Here is a 26,822-nt window from a genome sequence, read left to right on the forward strand (position 1 = left end):
GTAGTGACCATATTTTTGTAAATATTGAATTTAAAATATATTTTGGCACACGTCACGTGACCAAACTTGAAACGTCATTGAAGACTCTGATGACGTCACAACTCTCGGATTGACACTGTTGACAGTTAGGCGATAAACAACAAATGACAAAAGTCAGTTGACAGTTCGTATCATCTACGTGTGTATGAAGTTATGTGTCAAACCGTAAACTGTGACGTCACACAAGTTTCAAAGAGTGTTTTGGGCGCGAAAGCATCTGTCAAAATATAATGTTAATTTAACATATTTAAAGCCGTTTTTAGTATAAAAGTTGAATTTTAGGGCAACTTTTAATTAATATAGAATGTAATACAAGCGTTGAAGAAGGCAATCAAACGAAAAAGTTGTTAAGAAGTGCGGATTTAAATTTTTTATATATATGTATACATTAAGATGGTTTATCCATACATGGCGTGAAATAAATAAATATGTAGCAAAAACTGTTTTTTCTGTTCCTGTTGAGATTCCGAATAGTCAACGCCAGTAAAGACAGTAGAAATAGCGCGTGCCATCGGCGTATAAAATATACAGTTTTGTTTTAATTTATATATGCTGTAGCATCGAGAAGGACGTAATGTTGTCCAACGATTCTGCTTCCTTAATGGTGTAATATATATCAAATGAAGCCACGTGTGTTGAAAGCACAACGCAACAAAAGCAGACGTGAATAGAAAACCGCCTTCTACCGGCGCGCCGACGCCGCCGCCGCGGGCTAAACGCGACCGGCGCTAGCAGAGACATTGTCTCTGAAAAGGGCCACCATATTTACTACACATTACAATTAGTTTGAACTTTTTTTATATACTACGTCGGCGGCAAACAGTCCTTGGACGTATTTAGAAAAAAGTTATGTAATTTGATATATATTAATTAATACATTTGATATATACAAAAAAAAATGTGGGATCATTCACAGATATCTTACAATTGCTCTTTTTTATCTACTACGTCGATGGCAAAAAAGCATACGGCCCGTCTGATGGTAAGCAGTCTCCGTAGCCTATGTACGCCTGCAACTCCAGAGGAGTTACATACGCTTTGCCGACCCTAGCATACCCCACCCCCACCCCCCCTCGTTGAGCTCTGGCAACCTTACTCACCGGCAGGAACACAACACTATGAGTAGGGTCTAGTGTTATTTGGCTGCGGTTTTCTGTAAGGTGGAGGAGGTACTTCCCCAGTTGGGCTCCGCTCTGGATCTGGAATAACATTTACAATGCCCATACCTCTCTTTTAACTTATTTATGTTCAAGATCATTCATAAGATTAAGACTGCTATGAATTTTAATCTGCATTGTTTGCTTCTTGATAAATAAATAAATTAACCCACTAACAAGACGATACCATATGGCTCGCATGTAGTAATGAAACGGCCAAGCCACATATTTTGACTAAGTGTACAGTTTGAAGTTAGAGCTTGTAGAGTTAAGGCGTATTATATATTAATAGAGAGAGATCTGATAACTTTTTAACAGTACGAGCCAAATGGTGTCATTTTTGGCAACATTTTATATGTAAATGTTATTGATGGGATCTCACTTCTTTTTCTAAGTTACTTATGACCTTTTTTATATTCTTTCTTTTTTATATATCTCGCACATCAGAGGTGCCTTGCATGCCTTGCCACTCACTATCTCTGCATCTCATCTATTATTTTATCTATCATAAAATAAAGTTTGTGTGGGAGTCAAAGTTCTATTCCCTAATTTAAAGGGTGGAGGGGTGATTTACTAAAAATCCTGAAATATTTTTTAGTATTTATAACAAGCAGTCCTCTACCTATCAATTTTAAGACCTCTAGCATCAAAATTTGCGAAAGTCTCATACACACTTCCATCTCCTAGTTTATGGGATCGTGGGGGGGGGGGGGGGGAGGCGAACAATACAATACTCTTTATTGCACACGTCAGCTAGTTTACAATAAATGTGAAGAAACAAACAAAGACAATTCGATAGAGGTAACAACAGTGCCACAAAGACAGTCAATATACAGAGCAACTCGTGCTACCGGCGCGCCGACGCCGCCTCGGGCAAAACGGCAGCGGCGGTGGCAACGCCGCGAGCAAATAACCCGCCAAAATTTATATTGTACAGTTACATAACACATTTCGGACCCGGGTATGTCCTTAAACTACGTCCAAAAGAGAGGTATGGGCAATGTGAATGTCATCTCGCCTTGTGTGGTAGGGCACAGCACAGCAGATGTCATTCCAGATCTAGAGCAGAGCCCAACTGGGGAAGTACCTCCACCTTACAGAAAACCGCAGCCAAATAACACTTGACCCTACTCATAGTGTTGTGTTCCTGCCGGTGAGTAAGGTTGCCAGAGCTCAACGAGGGGGGTGGGGTTAGGGTCGGCAACGCGCATGTAACTCCTCTGGAGTTGCAGGTGTACATAGGCTACGGACACTGCTTACCATCAGGCAGGCCGTATGCTTGTTTGCCACCGACGTAGTATAAAAAAAAAAAAAAAACATATTTATTTTATGAGCAAAAAAGACACAAATTCTTTTTTCGAAATAAAAGTCAATTCTAAAATTATAATTATGGAAAATGAATATTATTTGTAACATATTGACGTATGACTTTAGGCGTGTCCATCCATAGCCACGCGCGTAGTACGAAATCATTTAAGTATATATGTCTCCACCGAACACTGTCTATGACCGTAATATGATAAGATTCATATACTAGCCGTGTCTTATCCAACCTCGACATTGGCAGAATCATCAACACCTTGATGGAGCCATAACACGAAAAATTGATTGAAGTATACACACACACACATCACATCATGTATGCACATATGTGTAAATTCCTATATAGTTCGGACGAGAGAGTCGGTGAAGTTCATTATCACTGGTCTCATGCCACGAAAGCGTAGGAATGGACGTACGGGACGGCTACGCGTTGGGCGGAGAGAATAACGTCAGAGATAAAAGCCAGAGGGCCTACCGCGAACCACGTTCGACGTGTTGCCTCTCTGTCGCACTTATAAATTCGTACGTAAGTATGACAGGTAGGCAGCACGTCGAACGTGGTTCGCGGTAGGCCCTCTGATCACAGGCTATCATACCGGACCCAAGCTAGAGCGGCTTGAAGAGCACTGGTGAAGAGTGTCCACTCTGTCTATCGCAATCGTCACATCCCTCAACCAAGACAAGAGAAAAGAAGAAATTGCTAAATGTCTTCAGTTATCGAATTTAAACTGTAGTAAGTTAGTGTAGTGTAGTTATATAACTAGAAAAGAAAAGTGTAGTGTAGTGGAAGTTAATATTAACTTAACTAATAAAACGGTTTCAGACGCGCGGCCTTCGTGAACGCTAAACATGCACTGTTAGAGCTAGGCTCTCAGAAATATGTGGTGCGAGTGCCTTAATATACGTGAGTTAAAGCGTTTTATTAGCTTGCTGTTTTTTATTGAGTTCGCGAGTCAAAGTACTGGACAATCACATTTACCTAAGATACTCCCCGCTGAGCGCTGGCCAGCTAACTGACAGCATTAGTTCCGTGCCACTACCCGCAATTGTCCAGGAATGTTGCCATGTTAAGAATGTGGCAAATTACCTCAACGGGACGATTCAATGACGATGACGTGACCAATGCAATGATTTTGAATGATGTCGTTGACAATGTTAATTGACCATTTGTCAATCTTATTGCAACGGGGTAAGGTTCAAAAAATGATTGTTATTTCTTACTGTCGTATATGATACTAGAAACTATCACAGTCACTGTTAAGGCCCGCTTGATGTTAGATAGAAAAATTCATACTACTCGTAATATTATGAACGCTATAGCAATTATATGTCTGCTTATCTGTAATCTCTTCACGCATTAGCTGCTGAAACAATTGAAATGAGAAATTCAGTCTCGGAGTACAATATAGGATAGTTTATATCCCGGATTTTTTTTTTACTAAAGGGGTGACAAGGAGAATGAAAGATCATATGGACATGGCAAAAGCTAGTGCATTCTATTTTTTAAGTATATATAAAGTGTAGTAGCGATTCCAACAATTCCAAGATCAAATCAATTTGTTTAGGGTACTAGAACTTATATACGACGACCGACGACCGGTCTGGCCTAGTGGGTAGTGACCCTGCCTACGAAGCTGATAGTCCCGGGTTAATCCTGGTAAGGGCATTTATTCGTGTGATGAGCATGGATATTTTTTCCTGAGTCATGGGTGTTTTCTACGTATTTAAGTATTTATAAATATTTATATATTATATATATCGTTGTCTAAGTACCCTCAACACAAGCCTTATTGAGCTTACTGTGGGACTTAGTCAATTTGTGTAATAATGTCGTATAATATTTATTTATTTATATAACTTCCCTCATTTATTTTATTTTTTATTTATAAGGACGACCTTACGGTAAATCTCTACATCTTTTTGCTGAATAAAAAAACATTGAAGGCAATACTTTTAAACGGTTTTTTAATACTTCAAACAGTTTAAGAGATAAATACCGTGCTGTGTGAGGTAAACTATCGTTTTTTGATCAAAATAATGGCATATTTCTTCAAAAAACGGTAGTTTACCTCCCAAGGTGGTAAAAACCGTCAAATTTCACAGCTTCTACTATCTAGGGCCCTGCCGCCCTGTAATTTGCTAAACACTCATCTCAATGATGACTGCATTTATCTGTGTTGACTTCCGTTTATGTCATTTCCGATAGACTAACATCTTGTGTGGTATTTGATAGAGGAAAGATATGGGCAACTATTGATGTAAATTTATAATATTATTTATTTGAAGTTGTCTCATTTCTTAAGAGGGAAGAATAGCTTTTCGATCCTAACGAAACAACGGTACTTTTTCTATGTAGTTCTATTTTGGAAGAAAACGGTTTCCACTAACTAAATCTTAACAAATCACTTTGATTTTGATGTCGACCGCTACAGTAGGTTACGTTTTAAAAAAAATGCAAATTTTGAAAAAAAAGGAATCCCTTGTTTTTAATTGTGTCTATAACATACTAAGAAAACATGGAAAATGGAAAATATTTAGAAATGGAAAAATATTTTCTCTTCTTGTACGGACGACTACAGGTATCCTGCCCTCTTAAGTCTAATGATAATGATATTGCATTAATTGTCTTATTGGCACTTAGTTATATTGTCAATACTACTTAACTTATTGGAAATTAATATTTACAAAGTGCAGAATGACACCACATAAATAAGTTTCTTTTTACATGGCTCCGCGAGCTCCAAGGAATATTCTTATCCATATTGTTTATTACTATTGAGATAGGTCTATGTGTTATTACTAAAAATAACATCTAATAAAAATATATAAAATGATGATAGCACCAATGAATATAGAATAGAATAGAAACACAACACATCAATAACACATATAGCAAATATAGGGCAAAGATAAACAGAACAGTAGAAACAGAGATGTGAAGCCGAAATGGTCTCCACTCAGCAATGCAGCCGGCACGACTAGCGTGGTCAACGGCGCTGGTTTTACGTGGTATATAATGGTTTTTAGTGTGTATATAATGGTTTAATTGACCATTATTTTAATCTTTTCAATTATTTTATATGTTTATGTTCTTTGCTGGCTATAAAATTGCGTACATGCATTTTTACTGAGTTCATCATAATTTCACTTAATAAATTTCCATAACCAGCAAAAACTAGGTTATTCGAACAAGACTCTAAGCTACCGAATTGGTTAATTTCTTTATCATGTTGGCTAACATGGTCGTTATTGGAATTATGATAATTTGATCAAGTTAGGCCACACAGGGGTATAATCTGGCTTCGTTCTAAAACATTATCTAATACTAATAATAAGACTTGTTTAGCTAATTTAATATAAGCATTTGATAATAAACTGGGTTTTGACATATTGATGTTGAGTATTAGTTGGATGTAAATTAATTACGAATGAAATTTAAAATCGATTATGGACATCTAACCATTTGATTCCTATGCCACTATAAATAAATAATAAATAAATAATAAATAAATAATAAATAAATAATAAATAAATAATAAATAAATAATAAATAAATAATAAATAAATAATAAATAAATAAAAAATAAATAATAAATAAATAATAAATAAATAAATAAATAAAAAATAAATAAATAAAAAATAAATAAAAAATAAATAAATAATAAATAAATAAATATTATATGACATTATTACACAAATTGACTAAGTCCCACAGTAAGCTCAATAAGGCTTGTATATACCCTATATAATTTATAAATATTTATAAATACTTAAATACATAGAAAACACCCATGACTCAGGAACAAATATCCATGCTTATCACACGAATAAATGCCCTTACCAGGATTTGAACCCTGAACTATAGAACCATATCATTATGAATAAATTTGTTTATCTTCTGCAACCACGCTTAATAAGTGATGTATGTCATGTATCCAGTCGTTAAGATAATATATCAGCTGAACCCTTTTAAGTTCCAAAAATTAGTACGATAAGGACAACTGCAGCTCAGGCGGAAATTCCTGCGTAATAAACTCAGAAATCGAGGTTATGTTTTCGACATTTTCCTCCTCCAAACCCTAACCAATCGCAACGAAATTTTGGGAAAGGAATCATAACAAAATTATCTGTGTCGGACTATTTGGATTTTTGCGTTTATTGTTGCCGATTTTGTATGCTAGGCGTCTGTTTACGGCGCATTTATTGGGCCGTTTTAGCGCTGTTTGAAGTAATCTAGTTCTAATAAATACAAGAATATCAAAAAAAGCAAAACGTATAGAGACAGATACTGTTAATATTGAACTTATATAAAAAATATTCATCCAGGGACAAAATCCAGAGCGGAAAATGTCGAAAACGTTTGTATGGTGAAATGACCACTAATGTATCCTCTTAAAGCGACAAGGTTCTATAGTGGCCTAGGAAATTGGTTGACTGCGCCTATTTACTAAATACAAGCAGCCAAGCACTAAGAATAAGGTCGAGGGACGAGGGATCAAACCACGGCTTGTACCAATGACTTTTTCGGAACTTATGGAGAAAATATTTGACATTTAAGTACATGTACCTAAATGAAATCATTGTACAGAACCTTGCACACACCTCCAAAGAAACTCAAAGGTACCCATCAACATACAGATTATTATTTAAGTATGATTAGTGTACCTATATAATGTAACAAACATTTTACTCTAAAATTAAAAAAAAATTTTTTTTTTTTTCAAGTCATCGGTGTTTTCTATGTATTTAAGTACCCTCAAGACAAGCCTTATTGAGCTTACTGTGGGACTTAGTCAATTTGTGGAATAATGTCCTATAATATTTATTTATTTTACCTAATACATCAGGTGGACCGTGCACTTGTTTGTCACTGATGTGGTATTAAAAAAACATGCATAAGTACCATTTAAAAGCATTGTTTATTTCCAACAATTTCATAGTAAACAAAAGCAAGGTAACCAGAGACGGAAGCAAGTCATCTAGAAACACAAAAACTAGACACAAGATACGGTTCGCAAGGGTTACCGTTACCCTATTCCGTTCCGGGGTAACTTCCGACTGACAGGCACAGTTACTTTTACCTTAATGTTGCTTAATCCTGATTGGGGATTTGGGACGCTTGGGTATCCTGACGAGGCATTTATTTTACAATAAAACCAATGATAAGCAAACAAACAAAAAATGGTGCCATATTTTTACACTATTGGCAGATAAGAAGTTAAGATATTTAAAATAAGATTTTTTTGCTAATTTGTTACAATACAACATCGTTTTTCTACCCTTTTATTAATAAATTAATAAAAGCGTCACTATAGCTATAGCTTCACATCGTCATTGGCCACAGCATCTTAGCAGACTATAGTTGCTTCGAATATGGAGGTATTTTGAGGAAGTAGTCTACAGCCCACATCGACTGCGATGACTGTATGTTCACGGCACCAATCATGGGACATTTAAGAGAAAATTTGGAGTATTTTCGATATTTCACCGACATCTGTAAAATTTCTACCGCTTTATGCTTTAAAAGTTGAATGTCCAATTCATTCTTAATGTATTCTATGTATTTAATGAAAGGTACTGCAATTGGTTTCAGTATTATTAACCACTTAAACCCACCGTTTTTTGCTTCGATCATGGGATGTATGGTGGCAGTAATTTTCAAACTAAATAAAATCAATGAAAAATTCAACGTAAGCAGTTCTTTGGGTCTTGTTTATGGTAAAACGTTGCCAGCGATTAAAAACTGATGGTAAATACTTGTTTTACAGGATTTGTCTATGCCATCCCATTACTGGTGCCTGTTCTATCATAGGGGTGTTTACTATATAGACCAATGGCCGAATCTTGCCACATCGATCACAGATGTGTCTAGACTCCTGGGGTGGTCCAGCAGCTCTGCAAACTCGTAAGCTATAGCTTACCCGTTTTGTTCTACTATTATTGCCAGTGACAGTAGATATTAAAACTAAGTTCCATGACATGATAAAGAAATTACCTAAATCGGTATCTTAGAATCTTGTTCTAATAACCTAGTTTTTGCTGGCTACTGGAATTCGTTACCGTTACGGTTCATTGCAGTTGTTTATCTTCGCATTTTACTCAGACAACCAAAAAATCACAATCTTTAGATTATCAGATATATTTCCCTCGTTTAAAAGTATATTATAAGATGTATCACTGATACATACTTACATTTTAAACTTTGTAGTCAGAAATATCCTTTCGACTCAAACAGCATTGAGATGACAAGTCTCAAGATTTACCTCAAAGCAGCGAGTAAAAGAAATTGAACAGTTAATGAGGATGTAGAATCTTACACGGAAGCTAATTATTTAGAAGATTGCTTCCTGCTTCCCTAGGCCTAGTAGATAAAAGAGGCGAATTAATGTTTTTCTAACCAGTCTGAGGTTGAAAGTAGTATTGGTGATATCATTGGTGAAAACTGTTCTTTTAATAAAAAATTAAGGTGTGAAACAAATGTATTGTCTACCGCTTATGGACGTTTATGGACGCTTGCGTCTACATAGGTGTCACACGTGCGTTGCTGATCCTTCATACGTTTCAATATGAACACAAAAATATGAACTGTGTGGATTGTAAAGTGTTTCTACTACCACACTTAAATATGTGACTATTTGATCTGTAAGTGTGACATCATGGGTATCATCAAACGTAGGATCCCACCTGGACCCCGTTTTACCTTCAAATGTATATGTCTCCTGACTGCCTTATTTAGTGGAAGCACTCTCATGTTCATTGTATCATCAAGGTCTAACAATACCTTGTTCTTAATATCAGAAGACTATGAGGATTTGTATGAGAACCAAGATTATAACGAAGAATATGAATCTGAAAATGCCAGTACTATCCATATGGAGGGATGTCGCATACCTTTCATGAACACAGTTGAAGAATCTGTGCGGGAATTCATACCTTTAAACTATCCCAATGATATGGAATCCTGTAAAGGTAATCCTTTGGTGGAATCAAATAAGACTCACATTTGGATTAAAATGGAAAATATAAAGTATTATAAAATAGACGATCCAAATAACCTGATATGCTGTTACAAATCGTTTTATCGTCCAACCCAGATAGATGATATAACCGCAACAAATAACGATGAAAGAGTGAAATATAACAAATGTATATATTTTAATGACACAATAGAAGTTGCTCATGAATTTGTTAGAATTATTTGCGGAGATAATGAAACTGTATTTGATACTTTTCTTATTTTTGCTCGCGAGAAAGAAGCCAGCAAAGATTATAAGGCTCAAAAAGATTTACCTTACAACGTGTTAATTTTAGGCATAGATTCTGTGTCGAGATTAAATTTCCACAGAACGATGGCTAAAACGGCAGCTTATTTGAAAAACTTGGATGCCGTAGAGCTGTATGGATACAATAAAATAGGAGACAACACATTTCCGAATCTGATAGCTGTGCTACTTGGGAAGAAAGATACAGAACTGGAAGATACATGTCTTCCAAGTACACGAGCTTTTTTCGACAATTGTCCCTTCATCTGGGAGCGCTTCCAACGAGCTGGATACTCGACCGCCTTGGCAGAGGACAACGCATCCATGGGCATGTTTGACTTCGTGAAACGGGGCTTTGTGGGGTTTCCTACTGATTACTATTTTCACACTTTCATCCACCAAGCTGAACATCACGCTGGCACAAATAAGGATAATCACGCTTTCCTCTGCATGAATGAAAAATTCTTCTTCAAAATCCTCCTGGACTATGTCGAAGATTTGGCAACAACTTTGAAGAGTAAACTATTCGGATTCTTTTGGGAAATCACTATGAGTCACGGTAGATTAAACTATCCAATGGTAATGGATGAAAGTTATACCAATTTCTTTACCAAAATGCATGATTCTGGATATTTGAATGAAAGTATTATCATCTTCATGAGCGACCATGGCATGCGCTGGGGTGCATTTCGTCAAACCAGGCAAGGATATTTAGAAGACAGACTGCCTTTTGTATTTGCTTTATTTCCGCCATCATTTCGTGAAAAATACAGTTCGGCCTATGCGAATTTAAAATTAAATAGCCGTCGTCTAACCACACCTTTCGATATTCATTCTACATTACTTGATCTTGTAACTTTAGATAACATTGAAAATGAAAGAATAAATTTACGCGTCAACGAAAGTTATTCAAAACATCGTAACATCAGCTTATTTCTCCCTGTCCCAAGTAACAGGACATGTAGGTCAGCAGATATAGATGACCACTGGTGCGCGTGTCATAGTAGAGTGCCTGCATCTCGTGAAAGTTTGGAAGCCAAAGAAGCAGCTGAGTTTGTAGTGTCACATCTGAATGATATTCTCAAGGATTATCCTCAATGCGTTGAACTGAGATTGGCTGAGGTGATAAGTGTTACTGAGCTTCTCTTGTCTGGAAGTGATGATTCAAAATGGCGGGAGTTAAGCGTGGTAGTACGGACGTCGCCGGGGGGTGGTGTGTTCGAAGCAACAGTGGGGAGGGGAGCTGGACGCTGGTCGCTGGCTGGCGCCGTCAGTCGACTCAACTTCTATGGTGACCAGAGCCACTGTGTGCCGCATTATCAACTGAAGCTGTATTGCTATTGCAGTTGATTGGACATGTAAAGTGAAAGTGTAGGGACGATGAAACTATGATAACGTTATAGTGGAAAGTGTAAAGATAATTGAAAGGAAGCACAGACGTAAGCCAAGTAAACATAAAAGTAAATGTATAGATTCCAATTTAAATACTATTGTAGATTTCTTTGGCATCAACAGTAGAGGACGAATTTTGACAATTTTGGCTTTAATTAAAGCCCAACCAGAAATATATAATCATTCTCAAGAGGGCGCTGTTATTCTCATGTATAGGGTGACAGTTCAGTTTAGTATGAAAAATTTAGTTCCAATGAAATTCCGCAATATGGCGCATAATCATATATTGCTGGTCACTTGGTCAGGCTTTAACCATTTTCTAATAGCTTTACGAAAATCCCAATATGCTCCTACTTACAAAAAAGCGTGGAAGATACTTTTGGCCGTTATTCTGTTCGCTACTGTTGATGCTAATAAGATTGTACCTTCATATTATTTAATGCAAATCCTTCCTGTACATTATTTTTTACTGGGATTCAACCACCTGTGTAAAGTACTTTTAAACAAAAAGTTCGACGTGCAATATCATCAAGTATGCAGAGTAAATCAGGTCGCGCGGGTCGCGTAGAGCCTTCTTACCAAGGAATCCGATCCTTGCCTAATGGGCCGTGAAGCAATCGCAAAAAACGTGTTTCTGACCTCCGCGGGGATATTTAGTTTAGACAGAGCTGACGAATCTATTTGGTTGAAAAAATGTCATTGTTAAATCATGGAGAAGACAAAATGAAAGGTTGAAAACAGAAAGATAAAATCACTCACATATTATTAAATATCGAGAAAATTGTTGTTGACTTAATCGATATGAACTAAGATTTAAATTGTTGGCAAGTTTACGTAGATAATTCAATAAACAGATAGATAATTTAGGATAATTTAAGCTAAAGACTAGATAAATGTTGACTTTATAATAATAAATGACTTAAGTGTAAACAAGTTGATTAACCAAATATCCAAGATGACTTGTTTGTCAAATCTAAAAAAAAATGTTACGATTACGTACTTAATCTATGTTACAATACACAGTTACCTACTCGTATTAGGTTCAAGCCTCTCCTGTGGATGTTCCCAAAGTTAGGCTTTAGCTTGTATTCTAACCCACACCCTCACACATAAAGGAATACTCCTCTCTTTCATTAACCTGTTTGATAAAATTATTAATTAAATATATATTCAGCATCAAAAGTGGCGTATCAGACTAACGGCCCGATTCGAACTTTAAGAATCGTCAAACATTTGCTAAAGATACGATATGAACTAGATATGTCAGTTTCAAAAGTGACGTTTCTTCAAACTTCGAACAAAAACCTCACTTTTGACATTGACATATCCAATCCATATGGCATATCTTCTTCTTCATATTTAAGAGCTGTGCTCTTGTCGGTGGAGCAATCTCCAACTCGTCCGGTCCTCTGCCAACTCCTTAACCTTCTGGTATGACACGACCTGAACCTTTTCTTTTATTTGGTTGAAATATTTTTTCTCGGTCTTCCTCTTTTTCTCTTTCCCTCTATTTTACCTTCTATGGTGTTCTTAAGGTGTTCTTAAGGAACAGATCGTATCGTAGCAGATATCCAATTAGTACCTACCATCCTCTATTTTCTTTTGCCTTTATTATATTTCTTTTCTCTTTAAACCTATCTAGAACTCTCATATTTGATATTTTTATTGTCCAATTAATCCCTTCCATTCTCATCAACACCACATTTCGAAGCTTTCCAATCTTTCTTTATCTCTTTGTGTCAGTGTCCACGTTTCGCAGGCGTATAAGGCGATGCTTCAGATGGAGGATTTAATAAAATGTTTTTAGTATATGGTATGCTAGACCTAATATTTGATGAGGTCTGTAAGTAAGTAGTCCCAATATTTTTTGTGTCCATTTTTTTGCTTAATGGGTCAAACACATTTTAGAAATAGTTCACTTCTATGGAAAATACAATCAAAGCTAACGACTCTCGTATATAGATGTCCCGTTTTTCTTATTTGAGTCTCAAGTACTGACCAAATGTAAAGGTAAAGGTGCCGCGTAAAAATTAGCTTTAGGTTTATGTCAACAGGAAAGACGCGAACGAGTTTGCAAAAAAAGGGGATGATCTTATATATCCTGCCTGCTTACTTTCCTCGAGTCCTAATACACAAGTTCATTAGCCTCATTCATTGAGCTAATTATTAATTAGTAGACGTGAGAGAGTGCAGTGGGCTCTGCTGAAAACGCGGACCACCGGCCGGGGGAGATGCGCAAACGCATGGCATGTGCAAGAAAGAATGGACGCGGCATCTTATAGTTACTCTGCACGATGGCCCAGCGCTGGACCAGCGAGATGGCCACGCGATGGTTATGGCTCCTCTACCAGCGCTGGACCAGCGAAATGGCCATGCGATGCGAATGGTTCATCGTGTAGAGGATCATTAAGATCTTTACTGTACAGGTTTCACGTGAAAATTTAATTAAAAGGAGCATGAAACTAAACATAATTTAAATTAAAGAAAACGAATTAGCTTAGCGTGAAATAATTCTCAAAGCGCTATCTAGATTGGATTTCAATATAAATGGCAAAAATGTAAACAAATATGGCTACTGATTTGACTAGAATTTTAAACGTACCTATATCGAATTAGGTACTTAATATTTAAATATTTTTAACGAAGTTTCTTCAAATTGAAATATTAATCAAACAGATATTTTAAATGAAATAAGGTACGTTAAAATTTCAAAATACCATCAGTAATCATTTTCTTATTACAATATTGTTCTATTATGTAAAGCTCTTCAAATTGAATAATGATTGACTTATCAAATCAAACACAAGCAGGTTATGAATTGTACATATAATCTTAAAGAATACACCTGTTAATAACCCTATTTTATTATTTATTTATTTTACTCCTTAATCATTTATTTATTTTTCACATAATATCTAAAATATCTAAAAATTAGTGAACTTTAAAGTGGTTGTTCATTTTAATTCAACTTTTTTAAGTTGAATTAAAAAGAACTACACAGAAGACAGAATAATGATAATGATGTACTTAATAATGATCATTACACAACATCAAGATACCGCATCCAACCTTCCTGTCTCCACGTCCCACCGGGCCACCTACACTCGGGTGTCTTAAATTTCACGCGACTCGTGAAAACCATATCGCGGGTTCCGTTCCCGGCCGGTGTCGGGTCCCGACTGGTTCCACTACCTAGATTTAATGGAAAGTCTATGACTACATCGAGTGCAAAGTTGGTTATAAAAGATCTGGGATATGAGTAGGTATATAACTTAAATCCCTACTACATATAAGGATGTTACCTACTACAGTGTTGTGTATTTAATAGTACATTACGATACAAGTGCGAAAAATGGGAAATTCGCAACAAGTAACGATACATACATATGTATAACAAACACGACCGAAGGGAGTGCTTTAAATCGACACGAATTGCGAATTACCTATTTGCACATGTATCGTACAACGTTTTACAGTAGGTAAGTACATAATATATAGCCCTTTAAATTGTCGACATAGCTACGTAATGTGCTATTTATCGCACTAGTGCGCTAAAGTACTGTAAAATAAATTATTTCACAACATGCACGAAATAAAGCACCAGAAAATAGTCAGAATAACGTAGAGAGTAGATAAATAAATAAATAAATTATTACACAAATTGACTAAGTCCCACAGTAAGCTCAATAAGGCTTGTGTTGAGGGTACTTAGACAAAGATATATATAATATATAAATACTTAAATACATATAAAACACCCATGACTTACTTCCAATTGGATATTCTTCTTATTTGAAAATTATTTGTGAATGCAATCTTCTAAACAATCAAAGTAATGACGTCATAACCATAACTTTATTTCAGTCAATACCTAGTTCAAGTTTGATTTTCATTTCATATTAGTCTGACATTTATTAAGCACTATAAGTTGTGCTTACAAAAACTTGACTTATTTAGTGAATAAATCTAGAATTGACATTTTAAACCCGGGTACGTCCTTAAACTACGTCCAAAAGAGAGGTATGGGTATTGTGAATGTCATATCGCTTTGTGTGGTAGGGCACAGCCAGTGGATGTCATTCCAGATCTAGAGCAGAGCCCAACTGGAAAGTACCTCCACCTTACCGAAAACAGCAGCCAAATAACACTAGACCCTACTCAGTGTTGTGTTCCTGCCGGTGAGTAAGGTTGCCAGAGCTCAACGAGGGGGGCGGGTTACCCCTTATAGTTTCGTCATGTCTGTCTGTCCGAGGCTTTGCTCCGTGGTCGTGAGTGCTAAAGCTGAAATTTGGCATGGATGTATAAATCAATAAATCCGACAAAGTCGTACAATAAAATCTAAATTTTTTTTTAGGGTACCTCCCCTACACGTATAGTGGGGGTAATTTTTTTTTTTGCTTGAACCCTACAGTGTGGGGTATCGTTGGAAAGGTATTTCAAAACGAATAGGGGTCTTCAACAATCATTTTTTGATAAAGTGAATATATTCGGCGATAACCGATCCGAAAGAAAAAAAATGCCCCCCCCCCCCCCTCTAACTTTTGAACCGTAGGTTCAAAAAATATGAAAAAAACCGGGCAAGTGCGAGTTGGACGAAGGTTTCCGTACCATTATTTATAAAAACGGCAAAAAAATATGTTTGTTGTATGGGAGCCCCCTTTAAATATTTATTTTATTCTTTTTTTAGTATTTATTGTTATAGCGGCAACAGAAATACACCATCTGTGAAAATTTCAACTCTCTAGCTATCACGGTTCATGAGATACAGCCTAGTGACAGACGGACGGACGGACGGACGGTCGGACAGCGAAGTCTCAGTAATAGGGTCCCGTTTGACCCTTTGGGTACGGAACCCTAGGAAAATCGTGGAAGCAGAGCTTAAGAAAAACATTAAATGAAACCTATAGCATGATCAGTTTAGCTGTTTTTGAGTTATCTCAAAATGTTTCCCCTTCATAGTAAAAAGACGTACATCCACAGTTCATCCCTTGGTTAACAATCTACTATACTTTAAGCTTCAGTTTAGCTTATTGTGACGGAAGAGTAACTACGGAACCCTACTCTGAGCATGGCCCGGCATGCTCTTGGCTGGTTTATTTATTTATTTAATAGAAGACGATACAAGCTTTGCTTAGTTTGGGGCTAGGTTAGGGATTGCAATCCGGTCCGGCGGATCCGGTAATCCGGCCGGATCCGGCACTTTTCAGGAGCTACCGGATCCGGTAAAAATCACCGGATCCGGACCGGATCCGGAATAATAAAAAAAACGCCTAAATACAGCACGCGCTGTGCGTTTCAGATGAGGAAAAGGCAACGGATACGAGGTATGAAGTTGAACAGAACAAAAAACGAATGAAAAAGTTTAAATTTAGTAAGATAAAAATATATTTATTATGACGATGACTGGGAACAGAAGAGGATTTCTTCTTCTTTCATGTTGGTGGCACGATATGACGATTACATAAATACTGTAATAGAAGGAAAAATGAAAGGATGGAGATGCCATAGAAGGCATTTGTAATTTATGCTAAAGAGAAGGTTAATGTCGTGTCATAATGTTGTGATAGGAGATTAACCGACTACAGTTGGGCTCATCAATATGTGTGAATGAATAATATATGATAATATTGATAATCTTTAGTTTTCTCCGATATATAAGATAAAATATAGATTCTTTTCTATTCAAATTTAAGAGAGAATCTTTTGTCTTTACTATTTCATCCAATCTAATGCAATTTCCTTCATCTCCTGGTACATGCTACTCTACGTCTAGCCAATTCTTTATTTGATCTATGTAACTATTCTTAGGGAGTCCCTTTCCGAGATGGTTTTCAATCATACATTCTATTATTTTTCGCATGAGATCGTCGTGTCGTGTGTTGTTCCTTATAATTTGACCAATATACTTTTCCATAAATTAAAAAAAGTACAATTTTTTTAAGTCATACAGTCTACTACTTTTTCGGACAAATAAATTAGAGCAAGATAATACTAGAGCGCATTTAAAATCCTAATTGGTTAAAAGTAAAATATCTTCGTTAAAAGTAATAAATAATAGTAAGCGTAGGAGTTTAAAATAGAGTTCCGGTTACTCTGGTTATAATATTAGCGGAAAATCGTTGAGCATTAGACTTTTTGTTTGCCGCGATATCTATTGTCGAGTAGCAGCACTGAGAGTTCCGCTACTCGATGCTAGATGTCGACTACGAAAATAATAAGCGTTTTGTTACCAAAACTGATGTATGGAGTGAGCACTCTATGTACTTCTTATTTCTCTATGCTAGAATGGATGTCAACGTTAGAGTTTGTGAGGAAAGAGAAGAGTCGTGGAATGTATGGGGCCCAATACATTCCACGACTCTTCTCTTTCCGAACAGACTCTACAAAGAATTCAATCAAAGAACAGTTACGAAAACTTGTCCTTTCAAGGAGCTCCAATTCTCACCCCACATCCCATCATCAGGCTTTGGAAACTAATCAAATTTATAGTTGTAAACGAAAATTTGAGCACTTTAGAATGGTTAAATATAATAAATTACCGATTTAAAAATTTTGTTTTTAAAATGATATTGACATTGTGACACTTTTTAATACCAAGTTCTATTTTATTGTTAAGAAGTTATTTATTAACTTCAAATTATAGATTATAAAAATATGTCATTTAATTAACTTTTATATCCCTATACCAAACCGGATCCGGTCCGGCCGGATCCGGCCGGACTACGGCCAAAATCCGTCCGGATCCGGCCGGATTGAAAATCAATCCGGTTTGCAATCCCTAGGCTAGGTCGATCTGCATGTGGAAGATTGTGCCCAAATGTTTATTTATTATATAAAAAGATACTCGTAGAGTGCGTTTAAGCCAACTATAAAAATGTCATTAAATAACATCGTATAATTATTTACATAGAATTTGATAATAATGATGATTTTTTCAAATTATGGCTCGAAGAGGAATCTTGGTCTGACTGTACTTAATTTCATGTTTTCGAACTAAGAAATTGGTCCTCCTGACAGCTAATGTAAATGTAAAGCTGATGGCCAGATAGACAGCCAGAGAGCAAACAGGTGAATCTGAAAAGTTCGCAACTGTAATAAAAAAATAAAAATAAAATAAAAATAAAAATTATTTATTCTCAGACAATTAATACAGTCCATATTTGTTAGTATCAACTTACAACCTATGTTATGTTATGTTACCTTCCGCACAATAAATTGCATAAATTAAATAAGGTAACTTTAGATTGCTGATTATCTTGGCCGATTTACCGAACTGCACGTTTGTGAACATGCAATTCGGTAAATCGTCCCAAAATACCAGAATCTAACCGCTCGGCTATCATTTTCAGGATCCCGTTGGTGCTCCCGCGTATACGGTGTACCACTGATGCATTCTTTTTTCGCCTAATAGCATAAAAATCATCTACATGTGCATCCGCAAACATGCCAGAGGCAATGTAATATTTAACGATTCAAATTGAATGCACTAGATTCTGCTCCAGCAACTAAATGAAAAAAAAAAACATAATCCCAAAAACAACATTTATCTATTGTCTACTTATAAATATTTAAGGACTGATGTATCGAAAAGGGACTTATCACGTAAATACACTACGTTTCATTTTTTTGTCACGAAGTTTGAACGTCAGCATATATAACTACCTAAAACCACTTTATTTTATCCGCCTACGTCAAAAACATGTGTAGAGTCTGTGCGGAAAGAAGGGTCGTGGACTATCCTTTAGTTCGTTTTCATAATTACGATTTCGTAATTGGCTACGTAAGTGAAATTATTTTTCGCTGATTCATAATTAATTATCAAAGAAGAATGGGAATCAACACAATCCATGATACTTGTCTTTCCGCGCAGAGTTTCTTAAAGTTTAATTGTATAATACAAACTTATTCTTCGCAAAATATTAATATCCCGTACACACTTTTACGGAAGAATCCCCAAGGTCAACAACAAAGCGAACAGAATAGTCCCCGCAAAACTAGATCGAGAACTCTCTAACAATGCGGGGAGGAAATATGTAATGATGATTGGCCTTAAATTACCCTCTCAAAAGCGCCGACGTCCCGCTCACGCACCCCTGATCAACCGCCACTCGTCCCTCTCACGCCAACAGGGAATCTATATAAAGAACAACAGGTAGGCGCCCCGAGACATTCCCCCGTGGGACACCCGACTGTACGCACCTGTTCGAGCTTACGTAAACACACACGATGGCCGCCGAAACTTACGGACATCGCTTAATCTACTCCGAAAAAGACATGTTTCCGTCTGAAGTCATGTTGGAATATTCAACTGAAGACTGTTACCTGTCCTGGCCGAGATCTCCTGACTCTGGAAGGTCGAGTTTAGAGCCGACACCTTCCATGGACGGCAGCATCAACCAAGATTCTCCAAGCCATATTGCTTATCGAGGACTGTCGCGAGAAGTTTTCGAAGACAGTGCAGAAGACTCAGAGTTGCTGGAAGGTTCTGGAAAAAGGAGAGGACGAGCGACCAGCGCTGCTGTGTTGAAGAGGAGGCGTCTAGCTGCAAATGCGAGGGAAAGGAGGAGAATGCAGAACCTCAACAAGGCTTTCGACAGACTCCGAGGCCATCTTCCTTCGCTCGGCGCCGACCGTCAGCTGTCCAAATACGAAACTCTTCAGATGGCGCAAACGTACATCGCCGCTCTCTACGAATTGCTCCAATAGGTTATTACCCAGTGTGCCCAGTGTAGTGACATGCCAAAATTGTCTAGAAATTATAAATACAGGGATTTTATTTATTGTAAAAATTAAGTACCAGAATACTCAGTGTTACCAATTAAAGCACTTATTAATTGACTTTGCGGTTTAAAGTGAGGTGTCTTCTATCTTACACGCTTACCATTTTGTGTTTTTTAATTAAGTTTGCTTGTCAGTATCCGTCCTACCGATTTAAGTTAATTTTAGAGTAAGTAGTTACTTTTAAAGGGTTTTCATCTTGCCATGAAAGTATTATGTCCAAACATTCCTTGTAGTTAGGGACTTTGAAGTCAGTATTGTAGATAAATTGTTATTATGCTATTATGTAGTATATTCAGTGGATAGTAATATTAGTTATGGCAAATCCAGTCAAACAATGTTTTTATTTGTAAATATACGATGTTTGAATTTTATGTGTGATTTTCTATTTGTGCTCTTGAACCCCTGATTTTTTAAAGTCGCAACAATTCGTGATTTTTCTCCAATATAAACGACACACAGTTAAGTTATCTATGATTTATATAAAATGTATTGTAAAAAAATGATCAAACTATCATATCATATAAAAATATGATAATATTAATTAATGGTGGCATATCTGTGTTCGTTTATATAGTCGAAATAAAATACATAGCAATGGGATCAAATTGCACATCAATATCTGATTATGAATGTCCAGATGATAAAGTAGTTGTTGAGACCTTTTCCATCATCCAGTTGAGTAAGTATACCTAAACTCAAGGTAAATTCAACATAAAAAAATAACATAAAACAACGCATGCACCATAAATATTTGTCACCCTCTAATAAATAAAATAAATATGTTTATTTAGATTTTTTTACACGAATTGGCTAAGTTCCCAGTAAGCTCAATAAGGCTTGTGTTATGGGTACTTAGACAACGATATATATAATTTTATAAGTACTTAGAAAACACACATGATTCAGCAACAAATATTCATGCTCATCAAACAAAAAAATGCTCTTACCAGGATTTGAATCCAGGGCCATCGGCTTCATAGGCAGGATCACTACCCACTAGGCCAGACAGGTCGTCTAATACTACCAAATTAAAAGTTCAATATTATTTGCTACAGTTAATTGTTCTACATTACATTATATGTAGAGAAATTTATCTTTTTTGTTAAACAATGAGAATGGTACAGTCAGCATAAAAAGTAGCTGATCAAACAAGGTTTCAAAAGTATCATTCTGAAACAGCTTAACATAATGTGGTGGTTCTATATGCAGAACAATTAAGACGGTAAAATATATACTTTTGAATATACATTTTAGAGATTTATCTATATTTGGAAAAGTTACCCGGAATATCAGATGCTTTTGGTGCGTTGTTTCATCCGCTACTATTGATGCTGACTGTACATACATACTTTTGACGCATATGTAATGTACGCGATGTACACTAGTTAAATCAGTATGTAGGTATGCGTATTTACTAAAAAAAAAAGAATAAAAAGGCGATCGTCACGATTAATATCATAATCCAATAAATATAAATAATAAATGTAAAATCATAATCCAACTTTCAACACACAAGAAACTACGGCTTCAAAAAGCGATTGGTAAGTATCATGATATTCGTACGTAAGTTCCGTGAAACTCATTTGTACGAACCGGGATGTTTTGAAAATCGAACGCCTTGCTGTTAGAGAACTAACGCATTATCCCGTTCGCTTTATGGGCATTTCTATTTAAGATTGTACCCCCTACTTGGCAGTGGCGTAGCGTGCCTTGGCGGGGCCCCGTATAAAAATTTGTTTGGGGGCCCTTAGGAAGGGTAAAGATTTCTCACAAAAACGCACGTTGGGGGCCCCCGTGGCCCAGGGGCCCCGTATAATTGATACGGCAGATACGGCGGTAGCTACGCCCCTGCTACTTGGATTCGAACCCGGGACCACTAGTACTCACTTACTTTTGTTTGACACTGACATATCCAATCCATATCGTATCTTTAGTATTTTTTGACGCGGGCCGATAATCATCGAATACATGATTAGGAATCTTGACTAAGTATTGAAATCATATGACGTCGGGAATAGTACAATACCACGCAATGAACAAACTCGAAAGACATTCAAACAATAATATACAAATTAGATCTTTCCGCATTTGTTAGTTACGCGGCGCAGAAACTTGGAAGAGTTCGAAATTCAAACAATAATATACACTGTTATTATTGGACCTTTCTGCATTTGTTACTTAAGCGGCGCGAAAACTCGGGAGAGTTCGAAATTCAAAGAATAAAATACAAATTGGACCTTTCTGCATTTGTTAGTTACGCGGTGGAGAAACTCGGAAGAGTTCGAAATTCAAACAATAATATACAATGTAATTGGACCTTTCTGCATTTGTTAGTTAAGCGGCGCGAAAACTCGGAAGAGTTCTAAATTCAAACAATAATATACAAATTGAACCTTTCTTTCTGCATTTGTAGTTACGCGGCCCAGAAACTCTGAAGAGTTCTAAATTCAAACAATAATATACACATTGGACCTTTCTGCATTTATTTTGTTACTTACGCGGCGCAGAAACTCGAAAGAGTTCGAAATTCATTCATTCAATAATAATCTCATATTGCTATTGTTCATACTACATTGTCTTTCACCTGTTAGTTTTTATTTTATTTATTTAGGATTACCAACAGATAATACATCTTACATACTCTTAAATCTATTTGACAATCAGGACTGATGCTTATCTAATTATAGGTAACCAAATCTTATATAAGTGTCTTCTACCAGTGAACATGCGGTAATCTTACGGTTAAATTAATTAGTTAGTGTTTGATAAGCTGGAAGAGATCCCTTTTAGGGCTAAGTTCGCCTTTGTACATAACATTTTTATTTTTGTTTTGTGTGTTTTATGAAAACCTGTTTATGTGCAATAAATTTACATACATACAATATACAAGGTAATTGGACCTTACTGCATTTGTTAATGCGATATTGCACTATACCCGACGATAACCAATAGCTTTATCCATGACATGCAGTTTTTTGAACCCCGCCTGCCATGTATACAGTCCATACAATTCGTATAAATCCCCATTAACATTGTAAATGATACTAATAATAACGTATCAAAATCTGCTAAGATATCGCAACTTGACTCTGACAGTAAGATGCCGCTGTCAAAAGTTTGACAGAACCTGTCATTAGATTCACACGTTGCTGTTTTAATAACTGAGCGGGATTTTTAACGTTTTTTAAGGAAGGACTTTTTTAGGAATTTTAAGTGTCGTTGGGGTGTAATTTGGGATGGTTTTATGTTAATTTTAGTTTTTGTTAATGAAGGAATGAAGTCGTCAATGTATATTTAATTGTAGCTTTAATATATTTTTAGGGTTCCGTACCTTAAGGGTCAAACGGGACCCTATTACTGAGACTCCGCTGTCCGTCCGTCCGTCTGTCACCAGGCTGTATCTCATGAACCGTGATAGTTAGCCAGTTAAAATTTCTACAGATTATGTATTTCTGTTGCCGCTATAACAACAAATACTAAACACATGTACATTTGTACATTTTTCTTTATGTGTGCAATAAAGTTTAAATAAATAAATAAAAACAGAATAAAATAAATATTTCTTTCCAATCTCGAGGCTCTCATCCAATCACCGAAGTTAAGTAAACGTTACTCCTAGCGTACCCGTAGCGTAGCGTAGTTATCTCTCTCTCTATCACTCTTCCGTATTAGTGCGACCGTGACAGTTGCGTTTCGTTCGCCACGGAGCGTGACGATATGCACGTTGGCTGCACGGGCAGATTAGCTTAAATATGTATGTAAAGTTTCAGCTCAAACGTAGAACGGGAAGTGGGTCTAATTCAGCTTGAAAGATTTCACTCGAACAAACACCATTACCATAATTGCAAATTAAATAAAATCTTGTAAAAAAAACAAAGTTGAGTCAAGGTATAAAATATCGACACGGACAAAGCGCCAAAAATATGTATACACGACCTTATTGACCGTACATTAAAGTAGTGTGTACATATTTTTGGCACTTTGTCCGTGTCGATATTTAAAACCTTGACTGTACAGTACATACATACTTCTTTTAGCGTCACAATAATTGGGTAAGAAGATAGATTATTTTGTAGATAGATTGCCAATTTCAGTCCCAAAAATTGTCTTATTTATTTAAAGACCCCTATTGTGGGGTCCCCGTGTCATTATTTCCGAAGTCTCGTCAACGTCTAAAGTCCGAGTGGCAGAACAATCAGTCAACCCTATGCAAATATACCAGATGTCACTCTATCCAAAGAAAAACATCCTAACTTCCTTGTTAAGCTATGTATAATTTGGACCTTAAATCAAACGAGTCTAGATACAAATTAAAACGACGTTTTATCAAGCTTAATGCGCTTAAGTTTTAAACGAACGATGTGATAGGTGTATCCTTGATATAAATAATGTTGGCAGCCCTGATAAAAAGTGTTAAAGGATAATCATACTTAAGGTGTAGTATATAAAGTTTACATTAAGTAACTAGTTTGCAATAGAGACAAAAGTTCAGTATAAGCGTCCGGTCAGTAGGGTAGAATATTTAGGCGAATACACGTTACACAATAAATAGATACCTAATTTGCTCTGCGAGTCCACAACTGTGCGTTTCTCCAGAAACTTCCTGCATTGTACAGTAAACTGTGGAATGAACTGTCGCCTGCGATATTTCCGGACCGATACGACCTTCAAATCTTCAAGAAAAGAGCGTACTCCTATCTTAAAGGCACTTGCAAGCCCTCTAGTGTTGCAGGTGTCCATAGGTAATGGTAATTGCTTACCATTAGGCGACTCGTCTGCTCGTTCTCCTCATAAATAAATAAATATTATAGGACATTATTACACAAATTGACTAAGTCCCACAGTAAGCTCAATAAGGCTTGTGTTGAGCGTACTTAAATTAACGATATATATATTTATATAATATATAAATATTTATAAATACTTAAATACATAGAAAACACCCATGACTCAGGAACAAATATCCATGCTCATCAGCTCATCACACGAATAAATGCCCTTACCGGGATTTGAACCCGGGACCATCAGCTTCGTAGGCAGGGTCACTACCCACTAGGCCACACCGGTCGTCAAACCTCATGTTACATAAAAAGCACCTTGGCCATATGACAAATTAAGTTCATATTACAATTTTGACGAAAAATACCTACAAGTATTTGTATAGGACGCACCGAAAACCACAACAATATACTTATGCATTCGTATAGCGTTTATACAACTTATCTATCACTTGACATTACCGACGCATGCGCTACGAATATGTCGCCTCATTGGCCGCCTCTCGACCAATCAGCGCGCGGCGCATAGCGCACGCCCGTTCAATTGTAGAATGCACATAGAATAAGCCGTTAGAAAAAAGATTCTTCAGTGAATAGACGAGAGGGACTCCATATAAATGTAGTTTTTTTTTCCTGAAATCAATTTTAATCGTATAATATTAATATTTATCTGCAATATTAGTGGTATAGTTAAAGAATTTAATCACAGTACCTTTTCGTACCTTTGTGGCTACATTCTGCAGTGACAAACGCTATCGAGAAGGTAACTTACACATATAAGTGCGAGCGAGATAAATAGAAAGTAAATGACGTTCTCGTACGTTTTGAGTTTTGAGTACGGGTACTTGTCTCAGTCAGAATCGCTAGGGACTTCATTTTATTGTCAATGTGCCAACGTACGAAATGATACTGAAATTAAATTATTTGACCGTACATACCGACATCGACACATAAAAACAAAAGGTATATTTTCTATTCCCATAATATTTAGGATATGGGAACACAGAAACCTTATTTTTGGCTGTGAATTTGTACCACCAATACCACACATCGGGAAAAAATTGTGCTTATCATTTATATGCAAAATAACTAGTGTAAGCATTATACGATATAGTGGTCATCATAACCATTTGAAGCTTAGAACGTTAGGGTGTCACATGCCCCTTGTTCACACTTAGCTGACCTGGGGGCCTAGCCAAGCGAAAAGAAAAAATGCATCGGGATGTTTTGAATATCACGTCAAAAATGTTGTTGAGAGATTAGATTTTTGTTATAATTATATCAAGTATCAATAATTACATGTTAACTTGAAACCTTACCCTGAAACAAAAAAAACGTCTTCATTAACACCTTCTTGTCAAGGGCTGAATTTGATAAGGGTTGATATAGTATATAATTAAAATTAAGGATGTTTTAATTTTTTGGAAAAATACTCTACTACAAGTAAATCCGTCGTACGTTTAACTTGGTTAAATTCGCTTCGTAAACCGTGGCATATCGTTCAGGATTAGTGCAAAATTGCGTTTTAAACGCATTCAATCGACAATTACCTTCCAAAGGTCGACGCGAAATTAAAGTTAATCTCAAGTTCGAGTACCGACATGCAGACAGACGGACAGACAGACGGATGTGCGCCAATTACGCTGTCGGCTAAACTTACTCGCAAGTAAAAGTTTAAATTAGATTTGTTTGGCTTTTTGTTCACGACTGTATTATGTTTTTGGTAAGATTGCCGTGAGAATACTTGAACTGTACAATACAAACTAGTACACAAATATACGGGCAATTCGAACGTAACATTGACATCTTAGCAGTTAGCTGTCATTCGCGTCGTGTCTGTGTCTGATATCAGAATATGAGTCCCTCTGCTGGGCAAAGTCCTCCCCCCTAGACTTCAAATCTTCCCGATTAACTGCAGCATCCGTCCAGTTGCCGACCATGACGTCGTTTACGTTGAGGCAACCACTCCGTGGCTAGTTTTGCCCACCTCTGTGGGTGCATTGCATATGTCGGACATGGCCTGCCCAGTCCCACTTTAGCCTGGCGGTTTTAATCCCAATCTATTGCTTTTAATTAATCCCTAAAAGCGC

General features: G+C 36.5%; 2 protein-coding genes across 2 annotated transcripts; both read left to right on the forward strand.

Moving 5' to 3' along the window:
• The first annotated feature begins 6,692 nt into the window (after positions 1-6,692).
• On the forward strand, positions 6,693-14,512 carry LOC133515777 (uncharacterized). Its single transcript, XM_061848361.1, has one exon. The coding sequence runs from the start codon at positions 9,176-9,178 to the stop codon at positions 11,129-11,131; it is 1,956 nt and encodes a 651-aa protein (XP_061704345.1). The 5' UTR covers positions 6,693-9,175; the 3' UTR covers positions 11,132-14,512.
• Positions 14,513-17,959: 3,447 nt separating this feature from the next.
• On the forward strand, positions 17,960-20,519 carry LOC133515779 (transcription factor ATOH1-like). The gene has a single exon (XM_061848363.1). The coding sequence runs from the start codon at positions 19,400-19,402 to the stop codon at positions 19,877-19,879; it is 480 nt and encodes a 159-aa protein (XP_061704347.1). The 5' UTR covers positions 17,960-19,399; the 3' UTR covers positions 19,880-20,519.
• Positions 20,520-26,822: the final 6,303 nt, after the last annotated feature.

Source organism: Cydia pomonella, chromosome 3, assembly GCF_033807575.1.
Source record: "Cydia pomonella isolate Wapato2018A chromosome 3, ilCydPomo1, whole genome shotgun sequence".
Lineage (NCBI taxonomy): Eukaryota > Metazoa > Arthropoda > Insecta > Lepidoptera > Tortricidae > Cydia > Cydia pomonella.

What these genes read in the sequence shown, in the direction of transcription:
- LOC133515777 (XM_061848361.1), top strand. Translation starts at nt 9,176, where the DNA reads ATGGGTATCATCAAACGTAGGATCCCACCTGGACCCCGTTTTACCTTC.
- LOC133515779 (XM_061848363.1), top strand. Translation starts at nt 19,400, where the DNA reads ATGGCCGCCGAAACTTACGGACATCGCTTAATCTACTCCGAAAAAGAC.